This window comes from Salvelinus alpinus, chromosome 18, assembly GCF_045679555.1.
Source record: "Salvelinus alpinus chromosome 18, SLU_Salpinus.1, whole genome shotgun sequence".
In the NCBI taxonomy this organism is placed as follows: Eukaryota; Metazoa; Chordata; class Actinopteri; order Salmoniformes; family Salmonidae; genus Salvelinus; species Salvelinus alpinus.
The window spans coordinates 20,313,667-20,328,644 of NC_092103.1; the positions used below are offsets into that span (position 1 = coordinate 20,313,667).

Consider the following 14,978-nt stretch of genomic DNA (forward strand, 5'->3'; position numbering starts at 1 on the left):
CTGTATGGTATGAGAAATCAAATTATTCTCAAAATATTAGGAAATTAATTAAAGGCCAGACAATTCATTAAAATACCCCTTTCGTTCGGCTCGGTAACTGTTTACAGATGTCTGTGACTTATACAATGTTACACAAATTCAGTTTGTCCCACATCCTGTGGAGGCGACCACAAGTTGACGTATACCCAGAATGCTGAGGGTTTATCTTCACCCGTTACAGCATGGGATGTTTGGGTCTGCATGTCACAGATTACACACACCGTCCCAATACTGCGATCTCCTCCCCTACATTGCCTTCTCCCCTTGCCCTAGTCTGGCTATGTGTGTTTGTCTGTGCATGTTTGTCTCTGTGTGTGTGTGTGTTAATCTCTCGCTCTGGGCCTAAAGAGACACTGAATGGGAAAAACAATATTAATGCTGTGTGAGATTAGAGAGACATGTCCCTCTGCTCTGCAAACAAAACCTAATTTGAAGAGAGACTAGAGAGAGAAAAAGAGAAAGAGAGAGCGAGAGAGAGAGATGAAACAGGCATTAACAACCTCTCTCTTTCTCAGAGCAGCTATGACCTCAAAGCGACATATTTCTACTGATTTGAGGTATAAAGAATGCCCCGGTAGTCAGATTTGTAAATACAGTAGCATTTCCCCCTTATGCTTTTCTGTGTAGTATAGAGCCTATTCTCTGAACAAGAGAACCATGATTTCCCTGTAATACTTGTCGTTAGTCTTGACAAATGCCTTCATACATTTAAGCTCATTTCCATTATCATTCAGTGTGGCCCTTTTGACTGCAATCTCAGAGAAAGACAAAATGTACTTAGTAGCTTCTTAATAACCCAGAGTGTCATCCATGTTTGAGGAGATAGTTAAGATGCAGGACGTAAGCTCTCCCTCTATTGAGACTCCTGTTCTGAGTTCTGTCAATTACTGCGGTAAACTTCCAGGATGCTCTGGTCTAATTGGACAGAGTGACTCAGGATAATACTGTGGATGATTTCTCTGTCAGTTCAGGTGCGTGCCCTGGTTTCTGAATTTGCCAGACACCCAGTCTTACAGCTGCTGAATAGAGCAGCAGTAGTCTATTATTCACTTTTAGTGGTATAGGAGTGTTAGGTGTATAAACACAGTGATGTAATGCAACACGCACGCACGCACACAAACACACGCACGCACGCACACACGCACACACACACACAAGCATACAAGCACATACAGTGCCTTCAGAATGTATTCACACCACTTGACTTTTTCCACATTTTGTTGTGGTACAGCCTGAATTTAACTAGGCAAGTCAGTTAAGAACAAATTCCTATTTTCAATGACAGCCTAGGAACAGTGGGTTAACTGCCTTGTTCAGGGCAGAATGACAGATTTTTACCTTGTCAGCTCGGGGATTCAATCTTGCAACCTTCCGGTTACTAGATCCAACACTCTAACCACTAGGCTACCTGCTGCCCCCGGAAGCCTGTACAGAATAAAACATATTCCAAAACATGCATCCTGTTTGCAATAAGGCACTGAAGTAAAAATTAAAAAAATGTGGCAATTTTGTTTACTTCATGTCCTGAATACAAAGTTTTAAGTTTGGGTCAAATCCAACACAACACATCACTGAGTACCACTCTTCATATTTTCAAGCATGGTGGTGGCTGCATCATGTTATGTGTATGCTTGTCATTGGCAAGGACTAAGGAGTTTTTTAGGATAAAAATAAATGGAATAGAGATAAGCACAGGCAAAATCCTAGAGGAAAACCTAGTTCAGTCTGCTTTCCAAACAGACACTGGGAGACAAATTCACCTTTCAGCAGGACAATAACCTAAAACACAAGTCCAAATATACACTGGAGTTGCTCACCAAGACGACATTGAATGTTCCTGAGTGGCCTACTTACAGTTTTGACTTAAATCAGCTTGATAATCTATGGCAAGACTTGAAAATGGCTGTCTAGCAATGATGAACAACCAACTTGACAGAGTTTGAATAAAAATGTAATAATAATGTGCAAATATTGTACAATCCAGGTGCAAAGCTCTTAGAGACTTACCCAGAAAGACTCACAGCTGTAATCGCTGGCAAAGGTGATTCTAACATGTATTGATTGACTCAGGGATCTGAATACTTATGTAAATGAGATATTTCTGTATTTCATTTTCAATACATTTGCAAACATGTCTAAAAACATGTTTTTACTTTGTCATTATGGGGTATTGTGTGTAGATGGTTGAGAAAACAATTACGTTTAATCCATTTTGAATTGAGGCTGTAACACAACAAAATGTGGAGTAAGTTACGGGTTATGAATACTTTCTGAAGGCACTGTAGGTGGGCACCAGAGGAGGCTTGATAATGGCTGGAATGAAATTAATGGAACAGAGTCAAACATGTTGTTTCCATATGTTTGATGTGTTTGATACCGTTCCATTTATTCTATTCCAACCATTACAATGAGCCCGTCCTCCTATAGCTCCTTCCACCAGCCTCCACTGGTGGGCATGCATGCTGTATACATGCACACACACAGACCCCACACACTCTGGTAAGACTCAAGGGGGCTGTCCCAAGCAGTTTTTCCAGACTGTGCACACTGCACACTCGCATCGGCACAGAGACACAGGCTCAGACACATCACATCCACACGCCCACAACATCCAACAGACATACTCACACACCCACATTGTTTGAAGCCAAGTCAAGAAGCCAAGACCCTATCACACCCATTTATGTGTACACACACACGCAGACACGCATACAAAGGCTCAAAGATGCTATGATTGATTACCCTGAATTAGTCAGCTCGCCACCCATGTGTCTGAGTATCCCGTCTAAATAATCTCTCCCTTCCCTGTTTGGTAAAAGGAGATTGCAATAAAACCTCCTTTATACTAGCACAATTTAGATATACCGTTGAAGTCGGAAGTTTACATACACTTTAGCCAAATACATTTCAACTCAGTTTATCACAATTCCTGACATTTAATCCTAGTAAAAATTCTCTCAGGTCAGTTAGGATCACCACTTAATTTTAAGAATGTGAAATGTCAGAATAATAGTAGAGAGAATGATTTATTTCAACTTTTATTTCTTTCATCACATTCCCATTGGGTCAGAAGTTTACATACACTCAATTAGTATTTGGTAGCATTGCCTTTAAATTGTTTAACTTGGGTCAAACGTTTCGGGTAGCCTTCCACAAGCTTCCCACAATAAGTTGGGTGAATTTTGGCCCATTCCTCCTGACAGAGCTGGTGTAACTGAGTCAGGTTTGTAGGCCTCCTTGCTTGCACACGCTTTTTCAGTTCTGCCCACACATTTTCTATAGGATTGAGGTCAGGGCTTTGTGATGGTCACTCCAATACCTTGACTTTGTTGTCCTTAAGCCATTTTGAAAGTATGCTTGGGGTCATTGTCCACTTGGAAGACACATTTGCGACCAAGCTTTAACTTCCTGACTGATGTCTTGAGATGCTGCTTCAATATATCCACATAATTTTCCTCCTCATGATGCCATCTATTTTGTGAAGTGCACCAGACCCTCCTGCAGCAAAGCACCCCCACAACATGATGCTGCCACCCATTTGGTATGGTTGGGATGGTGTTCTTCAGCTTGCAAGCCTCCCCATTTTTCCTCCAAACATAATGATGGTCATTATGGCCAAACAGTTTTATATTTGTTTCATCAGACCAGAGGACATTTCTCCAAAAAGTATGATCTTCTTCCCCATGTGCATTTGCAAACCGTAGTCTGGCTTTTTTATGGTGGTTTTGGAGCAGTGGCTTCTTCCTTGCTAAGCGGCCTTTCAGGTTATGTTGATATAGGACTCGTTTTACTGTGGATATAGATACATTTGTACCTGTTTCCTCCAGCATCTTCACAAGGTCCTTTGCTGTTGTTCTGGGATTGATTTGCACTTTGCTCACCAAAGTACATTCATCTCTAGGAGACAGAACGTGTCTCCTTCTTGAGCAGTATGACGGCTGCGTGGTTCCATGGTGTTTATACTTGCGTACTATTGTTTGTACAGATGAACGTGGTACCTTCAGGCGTTTGGAAATTGCTCCCAAGGATGAACCAGACTTGTGGAGTTCTACAATTCTTTTTCTGAGGTCTTGGCTGATTTCTTTTGATTTTCCCATGATGTCAAGCAAAGAGGCACTGAGTTTGAAGGTAGGCCTTGAAATACATCCACAGGTACACCTCCAATTGACTCAAATTATGTCAATTAGCCTATCAGAATCTTCTAAAGCCATGACATAATTTTCAGGAATTTTCAAGCTGTTTAAAGGCACAGTCATCTTAGTGTATGTAAACTTCTGACCCACTGGAATTGTGATACAGTGAATTATAAGTGAAATAATCTGTCTGTAAACAATTGTTGGAAAAATGACTTGTGTCATTTACAAAGTAGATGTTCTAACCGACTTGCCAAAGCTATAGTTTGTTAACAAGAAATGTGTGGAGTGGTTGAAAAACAAGTTTTAATAACTCCAACCTAAGTGTATGTAAACTTCTGTGTCACTTTATAAGAGGGTAGAGCAAATTGTTGGTGTCTCTGCTTGTCATGTATCTAGTCCGTCACTCAACATCAAATGAAGCCACGCTCGCCACTACAGTTGATTGGCCGTTTAGTACGTTGGGTCCTTTCTACAGATGTAAGATCTTAATTTTTCTTCTGTAGCCAGTTTGCTACAGCAGGAAAATAATCCTGCAGCAACAGGAAATATTAATTATGTGGATTATAATTAATGGACATTTTGTAGTGCAAAATAATTAATGTACCATTTTTTTCACAAGGGCAAATCAGGTCTGACATTTCTACGTGGAAATTACAAACTTTAAAAGCCTTTTTAAAAGTCAAATACACTACAAGTTTGCATTTCCTGGAAAATTCTCAGCAACAATAGAGTGATCAAATTAAGATCCTACATCTGAAGGATCTATTTCAATAGAGCACCTCCCATGGTTTTGAACGAGAGTACTATACTGAAAATAGTATAGTATTGTAATGAAAATGCCATCAATAAAGAGTAGGTAGATCCTGTAGTATCATTAGACCTCCAATAGGGGGAGAGAGAAAAAGAGCATGATGAACACAAGGCAAATGTTCTTGCTCTTGGGCATGTTCTGTTCTCAAGAAACCATGTGTTATCAAGATAAAAATATGAGGAGAGTGCTTTGTTGCCATTGTCCGCAGTCGTTGGCCCTTCACAGTGGAATTGATGTAACAGTTTGGCTCCTGTCTGAGATATACAGTATTTATAGATGGAAAGATTGTTCAACTTGTTTTGGAGACAGATTGATAGAGGATATAGTGATTTGTAGCGACAAGAATGGACATGGATGAAACATAATCCTTGTTCTGTACAGACACACACACACACACAAAGAAAAACAATATTGGCCACTCACACCCACTCCCATAGACACACACACACACTAAAATGTATATTCTATTCTACTGAGCAATTAACTTTATGTTCGTATTCTTATCTTTTATTAGTTCTTATTGATGTTGCATTGTCGAGAAGGAACCTGCAAGTAAGCATTTAGTTCATCTGTCGGCCCCAACTCAGGCCCTGTGTGTAGTTAACCGACCATCTCTGCCCATTCATCGACATTTTACCTGTTGTTGTTGTCTTAGTTGATTAGCTGCTGTTGTCTTACCCGTTGTTGCCTTAGCTAGCTCTCCCAATCAACACCTGTGATTTTTTTATGCCTCGCTTTATGCCTCTTTCAAATGTCAATATGCCTTGTACACTGTTGTTTAGGATAGTTATTATTGTCTTAGTTTACTGCGGAGCCCCTAGTCCCACTCAACATGCCTCAGATACCTCCTTTGTCCCACCTCCCACACATGTGGTGACCTCACCCAGCATAACTAGTCCGTCCAGAGATGCAACTTCTCTTATCATCACTCGGTGCCTGGGTTTACCTCCACTGTACCCGCACCCCACCACACCTCTGTCTGTACATTATGCCCTGAATCTATTCTACCACGAGCATAAATCTGCTCCTTTTATTCTCTGTCCCCAACGCACTAGACGACCAGTTTTGATAGCCTTTAGCCGTACCCTCATCCTACTCCTCCTCTGTTCCTCGGGTGATGTGGAGGTTAACCCAGGCCCTGCGTGTCCCCAGGCACTCTCATTTTTTGACTTCTGTAACAGAAAAAGCCTTGGTTTCATGCATGTTAACATCAGAAGCCTCCTCCCTAAGTTTGTTTTTCTCACTGTTTTAGCACACTCCGCCAACCCTGATGTCCTTGCCGTGTCCGAATCCTGGCTTAGGAAGACCACCAAAAATTCAGAGATTTCCATACCCAACTACAACATTTTCCGTCAAGATAGAACTGCCAAAGGGGGATGAGTTGCAATCTACTCCAGAGATAGCCTGCAAAGTTCTGTCATACTTTCCAGGTCTATGCCCAAACAGTTCGAGTTTCTAATTTTAAAAATGAATCTCTCCAGAAATAAGTCTCTCACTGTTGCCGCCTGTTATTATAGACCCACTCAGCTCCCAGCTGTGCCCTGGACACCATATGTGAATTGATTGCCCCCATCTATCTTCAGAGTTCGTTCTGTTAGGTGACCTAAACTGGGATATGCTTAACACCCCGGCAGTCCTACAATCTAAGCTAGATGCCCTCAATGGCACACAAATTATCAAGGAACCCACCAGGTACAACCCTAAATCCGTTAACATGGGCAGCCTCATAGATATTATCCTGACCAACTTGCCATCTAAACACACCTCTGCTGTTTTCAATCAGGATTTCAGCGATCACTGCCTCATTGCCTGCATCCGCTATGGGTCCACGGTCAAACGACCACCCCTCATCAATGTCAAACGCTCCCTAAAACACTTCTGCGAGCAGGCCTTTCTAATCAACCTGGCCCAGGTATCCTGGAAGGATATTGACCTCATCCCGTCAGTCGAGGATGCCTGGTCGTTCTTTAAAAGTAATTTCCTCACCATCTTAAAACGCATGCCTCTTTCAAAAAATGTAGAACGAAGAACAGATATAGCCCTTGGTTCACTCCAGACCTGACTGCCCTCGACCAGCACAAAAACATCCTGTGGCGGACTGCACTAGCATCGAATAGTCCCCGCGATATGCAACTTTTCAGGGAAGTCAGGAACCAATACATGCAGTCAGTCAGGAAAGCAAAGGCTAGCTTTTTTAAACAGAAATGTGCATCCTGTAGCTCTAACTCCAAAAAGTTTTGGGACACTGTAAAGTCCATGGAGAATAAAAGCACCTCCTCCCAGCTGCCCACTGCACTGAGGCTAGGTAACACTGTCACCACCGATAAATCCACGATAATCGAGAATTTCAATAAGCATTTCTCTACGGCTGGCCATGCTTTCCTCCTGGCTACCCCAACCCCGGCCAACAGCTCCGCACCCCCCGCAGCTACTTGCCCAAGCCTCCCCAGCTTCTCCTTCACCCAAATCCAGATAACAGATGTTCTGAAAGAGCTGCAAAACCTGGACCCGTACAAATCAGCTGGGCTAGACAATCTGGACCCTCTCTTTCTAAAATTATCCGCCGCCATTGTTGCAACCCCTATTACCAGTCTGTTCAACCTCTCTTTCGTATTGTCCGAGATCCCTAAAGATTGGAAAGCTGCCTCGGTCATCCCCCTCTTCAAAGGGCCCGAACTGGTATAGACCTATATCCGTCCTGCCCTGCCTTTCTAAAGTCTTCGAAAGCCAAGTTAATAAACAGATCACTGACCATTTCGAATCCCACCGTACCTTCTCCGCTGTGCAATCCGGTTTCCGAGCTGGTCACGGGTGCACCTCAGCCACGCTCGAGGTACTAAACGATATCATAACCACCATCGATAAAAGACAGTACTGTGAAGCCGTATTCATTGACCTGGCCAAGGCTTTCGACTGTCAATCACTGTATTCTTATCGGCAGACTCAACAGCCTTGGTTTCTCAAATGACTGCCTCACCTGGTTCACCAACTACTTCTCAGACAGAGTTCAGTGTGTCAAATCGGAGGGCCTGTTGTCCAGACCTCTGGCAGTCTCTATGGGGGTACCACAGGGTTCAATTCTCGGGCCGACTCTTTTCTCTGTATATATCAACGATGTCGCTCTTGCTGGGGGTGATTCCCTGATCCACCTCTATGCAGACGACACCATTCTGTATACATCTGGCCCTTCTTTGGACACTGTGTTAAATAACCTCCAAACGAGCTTCAATGCCATACAACTCTCCTTCCGTGGCCTCCAACTGCTCTTTAAACGCTAGTAAAACCATTCGCTGCCCACACCCGCCCGCCCGACTATCACTACTCTGGACGATTCTGACTTAGAATATGTGGACAACTACAAATACCTAGGTGTCTAGCTAGACTGTAAACTCTCCTTCCAGACTCATATTAAACATCTCCAATCCAAAATTAAATCTAGAATCGGCTTCCTATTTCGCAACAAAGCCTCCTTCACTCACGCCGCCAAACATACCCTCGTAAAACTGACTATCCTACCGATCCTCGACTTCGGCGATGTCATTTACAAAATAGCTTCCAATACTCTACTCAGCAAACTGGATGCAGTCTATCACAGTGCCATCCGTTTTGCCACCAAAGCCCCTTATACCACCCACCACTGTGACCTGTATGCTCTAGTCAGCTGGCCCTCGCTACATATTCGTCGCCAGACCCACTGGCTCCAGGACATCTATAAGTCTATGCTAGGTAAAGCTCCGCCTTATCTCAGCTCACTGGTCACGATAACAACACCCACCCGTAGCACGCGCTCCAACAGGTATATCTCACTGGTCATCCCCAAAGCCAACACCTCCTTTGGCCGCCTTTCCTTCCAGTTCTCTGCTTCCAATGACTGGAATGAATTGCAAAAACGCTGAAGCTGGAGACTTATATTTCCCTCACTAACTTTAAACATCAGCTATCTGAGCAGCTAACCGATCGCTGCAGCTGTACATAGCCCATCTGTAAATAGCCCACCCAATCTACCTACCTCATCCCCATATTGTTTTTATTTACTTTTCTGCCCTTTTGCACACCAGTATTTCTACTTGCACATCATCATCTGCTCATCTATCACTCCAGTGTTAATTTGCAAAACTGTAATTACTTCGATTCTATGGCCTATTTATTGCCTTACCTCCTCACGCCATTTGCACACACTGTATATAGACTTTCTTTTTTTCCTATTGTGTTATTGACTGTATGCTTGTTTACTCCATGTGTAACTCTGTGTTGTTGTTTGTGTCGCACTGCTTTGCTTTATCTTGGCCAGGTCGCAGTTATAAATGAGAACATGTTCTCAACTAGCCTACCTGGTTAAATAAAGGGTAAATAAATAAAAAATAATTTAAAAAACAGTGTATACCATGTGTATACTGTACACAACTAATAAAACTTTCAACTGAAACACACACACTTTAACCTCCCCCTCCAACACACAGACTGGGGCTTACCTTTTACTATTATTATTATTCTAGAGATCATCATCTAGCTCCTTTGTGAATAAATGGCCATGCAGGCCTGTCATGTGTCTGGTGATCACTGTTATCTGTAGCAGTTCTGCTGATTCCTAAACTTCTTCCTGCCGAGGGGGAATCGATAGGCGGACGGTCCGGAGTGTTTTTCTGTCACCCACATTGTCACCCACTACGTCTCAATACTCCAAAGTGGCCTCCTTTCATAGTTTCCTTCGCTTAATTCACTCAGATCTGAAATAATAGTGGATGAGGTAAAGCAATCCTGATAGGCTTTGGATATATTGCTTTCACCTATCCTGTGTTGACAGATCAGTGGTCAGTGCAGAGGTGGTAAAGGAAATGAGAAAAGAAAGCCACGTAAGACTATTGAGATGCACCTATAGTGACTTACTACACAGGTTAGACAGACGGGAGGCTCTTAACAATGGGAACCTGTGGTGTGCTGTGATTGTGCTGCCCTGACCTGAATCGCAATAGCTACTGAGCTGATGTTTGTAGAGCAAACCCACACAGTGAGTCTGTTTGAGCCTCTCATGGACATAGATAGTCTCCTCCACTCTTCTTATGCTCCAGCCTTTATTTAACAGTGGGTAGGAGCCTATTACGATTGATATCTCTCTCAAACGATTCTAGGCAGGAAAGCACTAGCAACATGCAGAGAGATTCTCACTTGTAAAACAAGTCTCACCCTTTTGTTTCCACTTCCACGTTAAAGGATTTGTTCACCCAAATCAACAATTTCTTCCTGTTTTCACACCATAAAAGTGGTCTAAAATTGTGTTGGGTTGACAGTTCACATCACCTGTTGTGTAGATTTAGCTATATATTAGGATACTTATTCCCATATGAATGGGAGTGATTGGCATCATCTTTGATTTTGGCGTGAACTATCCCTTTAAGCTTCACTCTGTTTTCCCTTCCGGGTTAAATCTCACTGCCTGCTTTTCCACGTCCAGGTCGAGCTGGGAACTCCCTGACCTACGGGATGGCAAGATCCAGGCCATCAGCGACTCGGACGGCGTCAACTACCCGTGGTATGGCAACACCACGGAGACGTGCACCATCGTGGGTCCCACCAAGAAGGCCACCAAGTTCACGGTCAGCATGAATGACAACTTCTACCCCAGCGTTACATGGGGTGTGCCTGTGAGCGATAGCAACCTGCCGCAGCTCAGCAGCATCCGCCGCGACCAGAGCTTCACCACCTGGCTGGTGGCCATCAATCAGTCCGAGACCCTGGTGCTGCAGACCATCCGCTGGAGGATGCAGCTCCACGTGGAGGTGGACCCGGACAAGCCTCTGGGCCAGAGGGCCACGCTGCGTGAGCCTGTGGCCCAGGAGCAGCCCCACGTCCTGGGCAAGAACGAGCCCATCCCCCCCAATGCCATGGTCAAGCCCAACGCCAATGACGCTCAAGTGCTCATGTGGCGGCCAAAGACCGGGGACCCCATCGTGGTCATCCCGCCCAAATATTGAATGAACTTGGGGGGTTAAACACTCCTCCTCTTCTCCCACTCCTCTACCTACTCTCACTTTTCATTTTCTCTCTCTTTACCTACTTTTATTTTTTCTCCTTTTCTCCTTGCCTCAAGCTCCTTGCCTCTATTTGCCTCTCTGTTTCTCTCCTCTCCTCTTTTTTTTGTAAGAACTGAGCAAAAGAGGGAGAGAGGGAGAGAGAGAGAGTGAAACAAGGACAAGAGCAGTTTGGAGAAAGAGGACGTCCCCTATAAGTGGGAGCTGGAGCTGACTTTAAAAACTGGAGTGAACAAACTGCAACCATTCTACCTTCAAACGGGGTCGGGTTTCACTGTGCTAGATAAAGTCATTGCAAAAAAAATCTAAAATAAGAAACTTTGCTTTTTGGGATTGGGGTTTGGGGTTGGGAGGGATGGGGAGTGTGTGTGGGTTGAAAAAAATATAGTATTTATGTTCATATTTATGTACATGGTACATACATGTATACATGCACAAAGTTTGCGTATACCAGTTGAGTTTTTATTTATGGGCTGGGAGAGAGCATTTTTTGTGAATAAGCGCTATTTTGTGCTCCACATGAGTGATATGTGAATACGAACCGTATCGGGGTGACATATGTAGTTTTAGTACTTTTTTAAACATGAGAGTCATTCAATCCATGCTGCCTTAAGTTTAAATCGCTTTCCACTGCAAATGTTTAGCCTTAAACCAAGTGCAATGCAGTATTCCTTCACCTGTCCTCTCTCTTCTTCCATCCAGACTGTTGGTGCTGGTGTGTGTGGGTTTAGGAATGGAACAGTGGGTTGTGGACAATGGGTTATCAGGAACCAAATTGGGTCCTAAAACTGCTGGAACCCTTTTTCTACCACAGAACGAAAGAGAAAAGACATTCAAACAAACCCTTTCAAATAGTCAGTTAGGTCGTCATCTTATCATGCATGGCTGTGGAAAAGGTTTTCTGACAACATTCAATTCCATTGAGACTGATATTCAGCTGACTTTTAGAGTTGTCAACAACATCCCTTTACAGAAAGAAAACAGTATTTCATCATGTTATCTTTCATTTGCTTTATTACCACTCCCTCCATCTCAGAGCCCTGTTGCTGTACTCCTCCCTCCCTCTGCCTTTCTTCTCTCCTCTCTACAGATGTCGGAGGGGACAACCCTGCTAGCACCTAATCAATACTGTTATTACAGCAAGCAGCAGCCAGGGGAAATGACTTTCATAACAGGGGCAATAAAAAATCGGTCCTCCATGCGATGCTATGGGAGATAAATCATCTCGGCTTTAGGGTGCCTGTGTGTGAATCCACATGGTGCAGAGGTGGTTGCAGCGCACCGCCCTCCATCTCTGCTCTCTCTTTCTGTAGTCCCCCTTGCTCTCCTCGCACTCTCTCTCTCTTCTGATGTTCATCCCCATTCATCCTCTCTCACCCTGTCCCTACTTTCTCCTCTCTGATCCATCTTTCCCTCTCTGCTTCCCTTGATTGGTCTCTATTTCCTCCATCCATCCATCCCTCCACCCACCCTCCACCCTGTCCTCTGTCCTCTTTGCAGCAGTAGGCATGTGAGGCTCAGCCTGGCATATAGATTACCCACTTCTGGGGTTGCCACTACCAGTTGTTGCCCGCTGCAGAAATGTGGTGCTTTTTTTTCTCCTCTCACAGAGCCCCGGCTAGCTAAATACCTCCATAAACGTGACGATGCCCAGTCACTCGTTAATCTATGGGCAGGGCAGCTTTACCCAGAGCTGAAATCTCTCATGGAGGAGGGAGGGAGGGGGTGGGGGTTTAGAGGGATAGCTGGGGGATAGAATTTGGCATCAGGCTTTTTATCTCCTTATAATATCAACGACAACAAGAACAACAGCATCAGCAGTGTGAGCTAAAAAAAGGAACAGGGACTGATGTTTGAAGTGGTTAAGAAAACTGCATTTCTGCTTCTGTCACTGAAGGTATTGTTTTTTCATTAAGTTTATGCTAGTTATGATGTTGTGGTATTTTATTGATGCAAAGCTTCCTTGGTAGAGGAATAACATTTCCATCAAATGCCACCAACAACTGGGCAACATTGTTTGCTCGTTATTTCAACCTACCTTATCAACGTTATCACACTGCATCAACCTGGCTACCTGATTGAATTTGCCAAAAGTCATTGACATACACAGATTCTGTCTTGATATAACCAAATAGTGTCGACAGGTTTTTGTGGTTTGGTTTATTTCAAATTAAACTCAAATCTATTGACATCTCAACCAAATATCAACCGTAATTTGAAGTTTATCTGACATCTTTACCTGGTGAGAAAAGACAGAGCAGCCGGTCAGTAGCAGCTGAATAGAATGAAGAAAAACCAGGGCTCAGAAACCAGAGAGACTGATAGCCTGCTCTGGACTCAATCATCTGGGCCAGGAAGGAGGAGGGGTCTGGTGGGGAGAAGTGCTGTCATTAATAGATTGTCTGTGAAATACTGAGCACCCTTCAGATGCATTGTGCTGTGCCAAGGCTGGCTATAGTAATATATGAGGGCCTCTTGGGGCTAGAGGACAAAGGTCAGTGTTAGAAGGGGTGGGGGGTTGGGATTGAGGTGGAAGGGGTAATGGTGGTAGTCAGGGGTATGGGTGATAGAGTGACAAGGAGGTGGGGTGATGTCACAATCTGCACACTGCTGAGTGGTTTATTGGAAAGCCCAGCAGGGTTTGCTTGTCACCATGTATAAAACACCTTGACACATCAGTAGCTGGCTAGCTGTCCTTAGTCACGGCATGACCTAAATACTCTCATTGATCTGGCGCAGCTGTAGCTGTTGTTGAACTATGGCTCCGTCTGTTCACTCACACAGGGCACATCCTTGTCATAAGACAGCAGGGGCGGTCTCTCTTTGCATGCTATCTGATCATCACAGCATCACACTGGGACCGAGTGTTAACAGCATTTATCAGCAGAGCACGTGGCCCCCAGCAACACAAACACACACTAGAGAGAGGGAGGTAACGGGAAGGCGATTGCCTTTGTGTCTTCACTCTGACAGTGTTGTTATGTGCTACTGATGAGTCTATCATGTACAACTACTTCCTCAAAACACATTTCTAACTGAGTTCTGTTTTTAGAAATGGACAAATTGACATTTACGTAAACATTCATGAGATTACGATTCCATCATTGAACAAGTGAAATTCATGGACTTCATGTCTCCTTCTGGGGTTGTGCCACTGAGTAGCCTTCCATTCCTAAACCCACAGCTCTTAGTTCTGAGGGCGCCCACCTTTTCTATAGATCTTTATGTAAAAGAGTAATGTAAACTACAGGCCACCAACGCGTCATAGACCAGCAGAATAGGTTTCTCTTTTAGTTACAAATAACAAGCCCAAGCTCACTCTCAGGATCACCCATCGTTGTTTCCTATCCTTTACTAGTTTACCCCATATAAACAAAAGAGTTGTCCGTCTATCTTGCCATTCGCTCCCTGCAACTCTGACTAGGTTTTCAGTAGAGTAGCCTTATGGCTAACTGTAGCAGACTATACACAACTGGCTACAATGTATTTCAAATGTTGGGTGTTTTTGATATGTCTTCTGAAAAATCATCTAATATATTTTGCAGCACAAACAAAAATACAGTATTTTTTTTTTGTATTTGTCATTGACACTGATACTTGATACTTGAACATAGAACAGTACTGGCAAATATTTTAAACTGTGAAAATGCACAATGTTAAAAAAAAAAGAAAATGGAAAAAGTATTTTTCATGAATAAATAAGAATGTGCGAATGTTATCTGTTCCCTGTCACTTTTCTTCTAACGTGTGGATAGACCTGGCTTTCACCTCAGCAGTGTGATGGGTAAGTCGCTCTGGATAAGAGCGTCTGCTAAATGACTTAAATGTAATGTAAATGAAATATGCATCCTGTAACATATGGGGATTCTTTCTACAGAAGCACCTTGTCAAGATGCTTCACAAACACCACCAACACCTTAGCTTTTTTCAACTGTGATACCATGTCTGAATAATCACACTTTT

At 43.5% G+C, this 14,978-nt stretch overlaps 1 protein-coding gene across 6 annotated transcripts in view; it reads left to right on the top strand.

Annotated features, from left to right (window-relative positions):
• fam78ab (family with sequence similarity 78 member Ab) overlaps nt 1-14,733 on the top strand; it is a 21,449-nt gene extending 6,716 nt beyond the window's left edge. For all 6 annotated transcript variants that reach the window (XM_071350606.1, XM_071350602.1, XM_071350603.1 and 3 more), the window contains one exon: nt 10,439-14,733. In XM_071350606.1, coding sequence (XP_071206707.1) covers nt 10,439-10,958 — 520 coding nt within the window. In that variant the 3' untranslated portion in view covers nt 10,959-14,733. The remainder of the gene's footprint in view (nt 1-10,438) is intronic.
• Nucleotides 14,734-14,978: the final 245 nt, after the last annotated feature.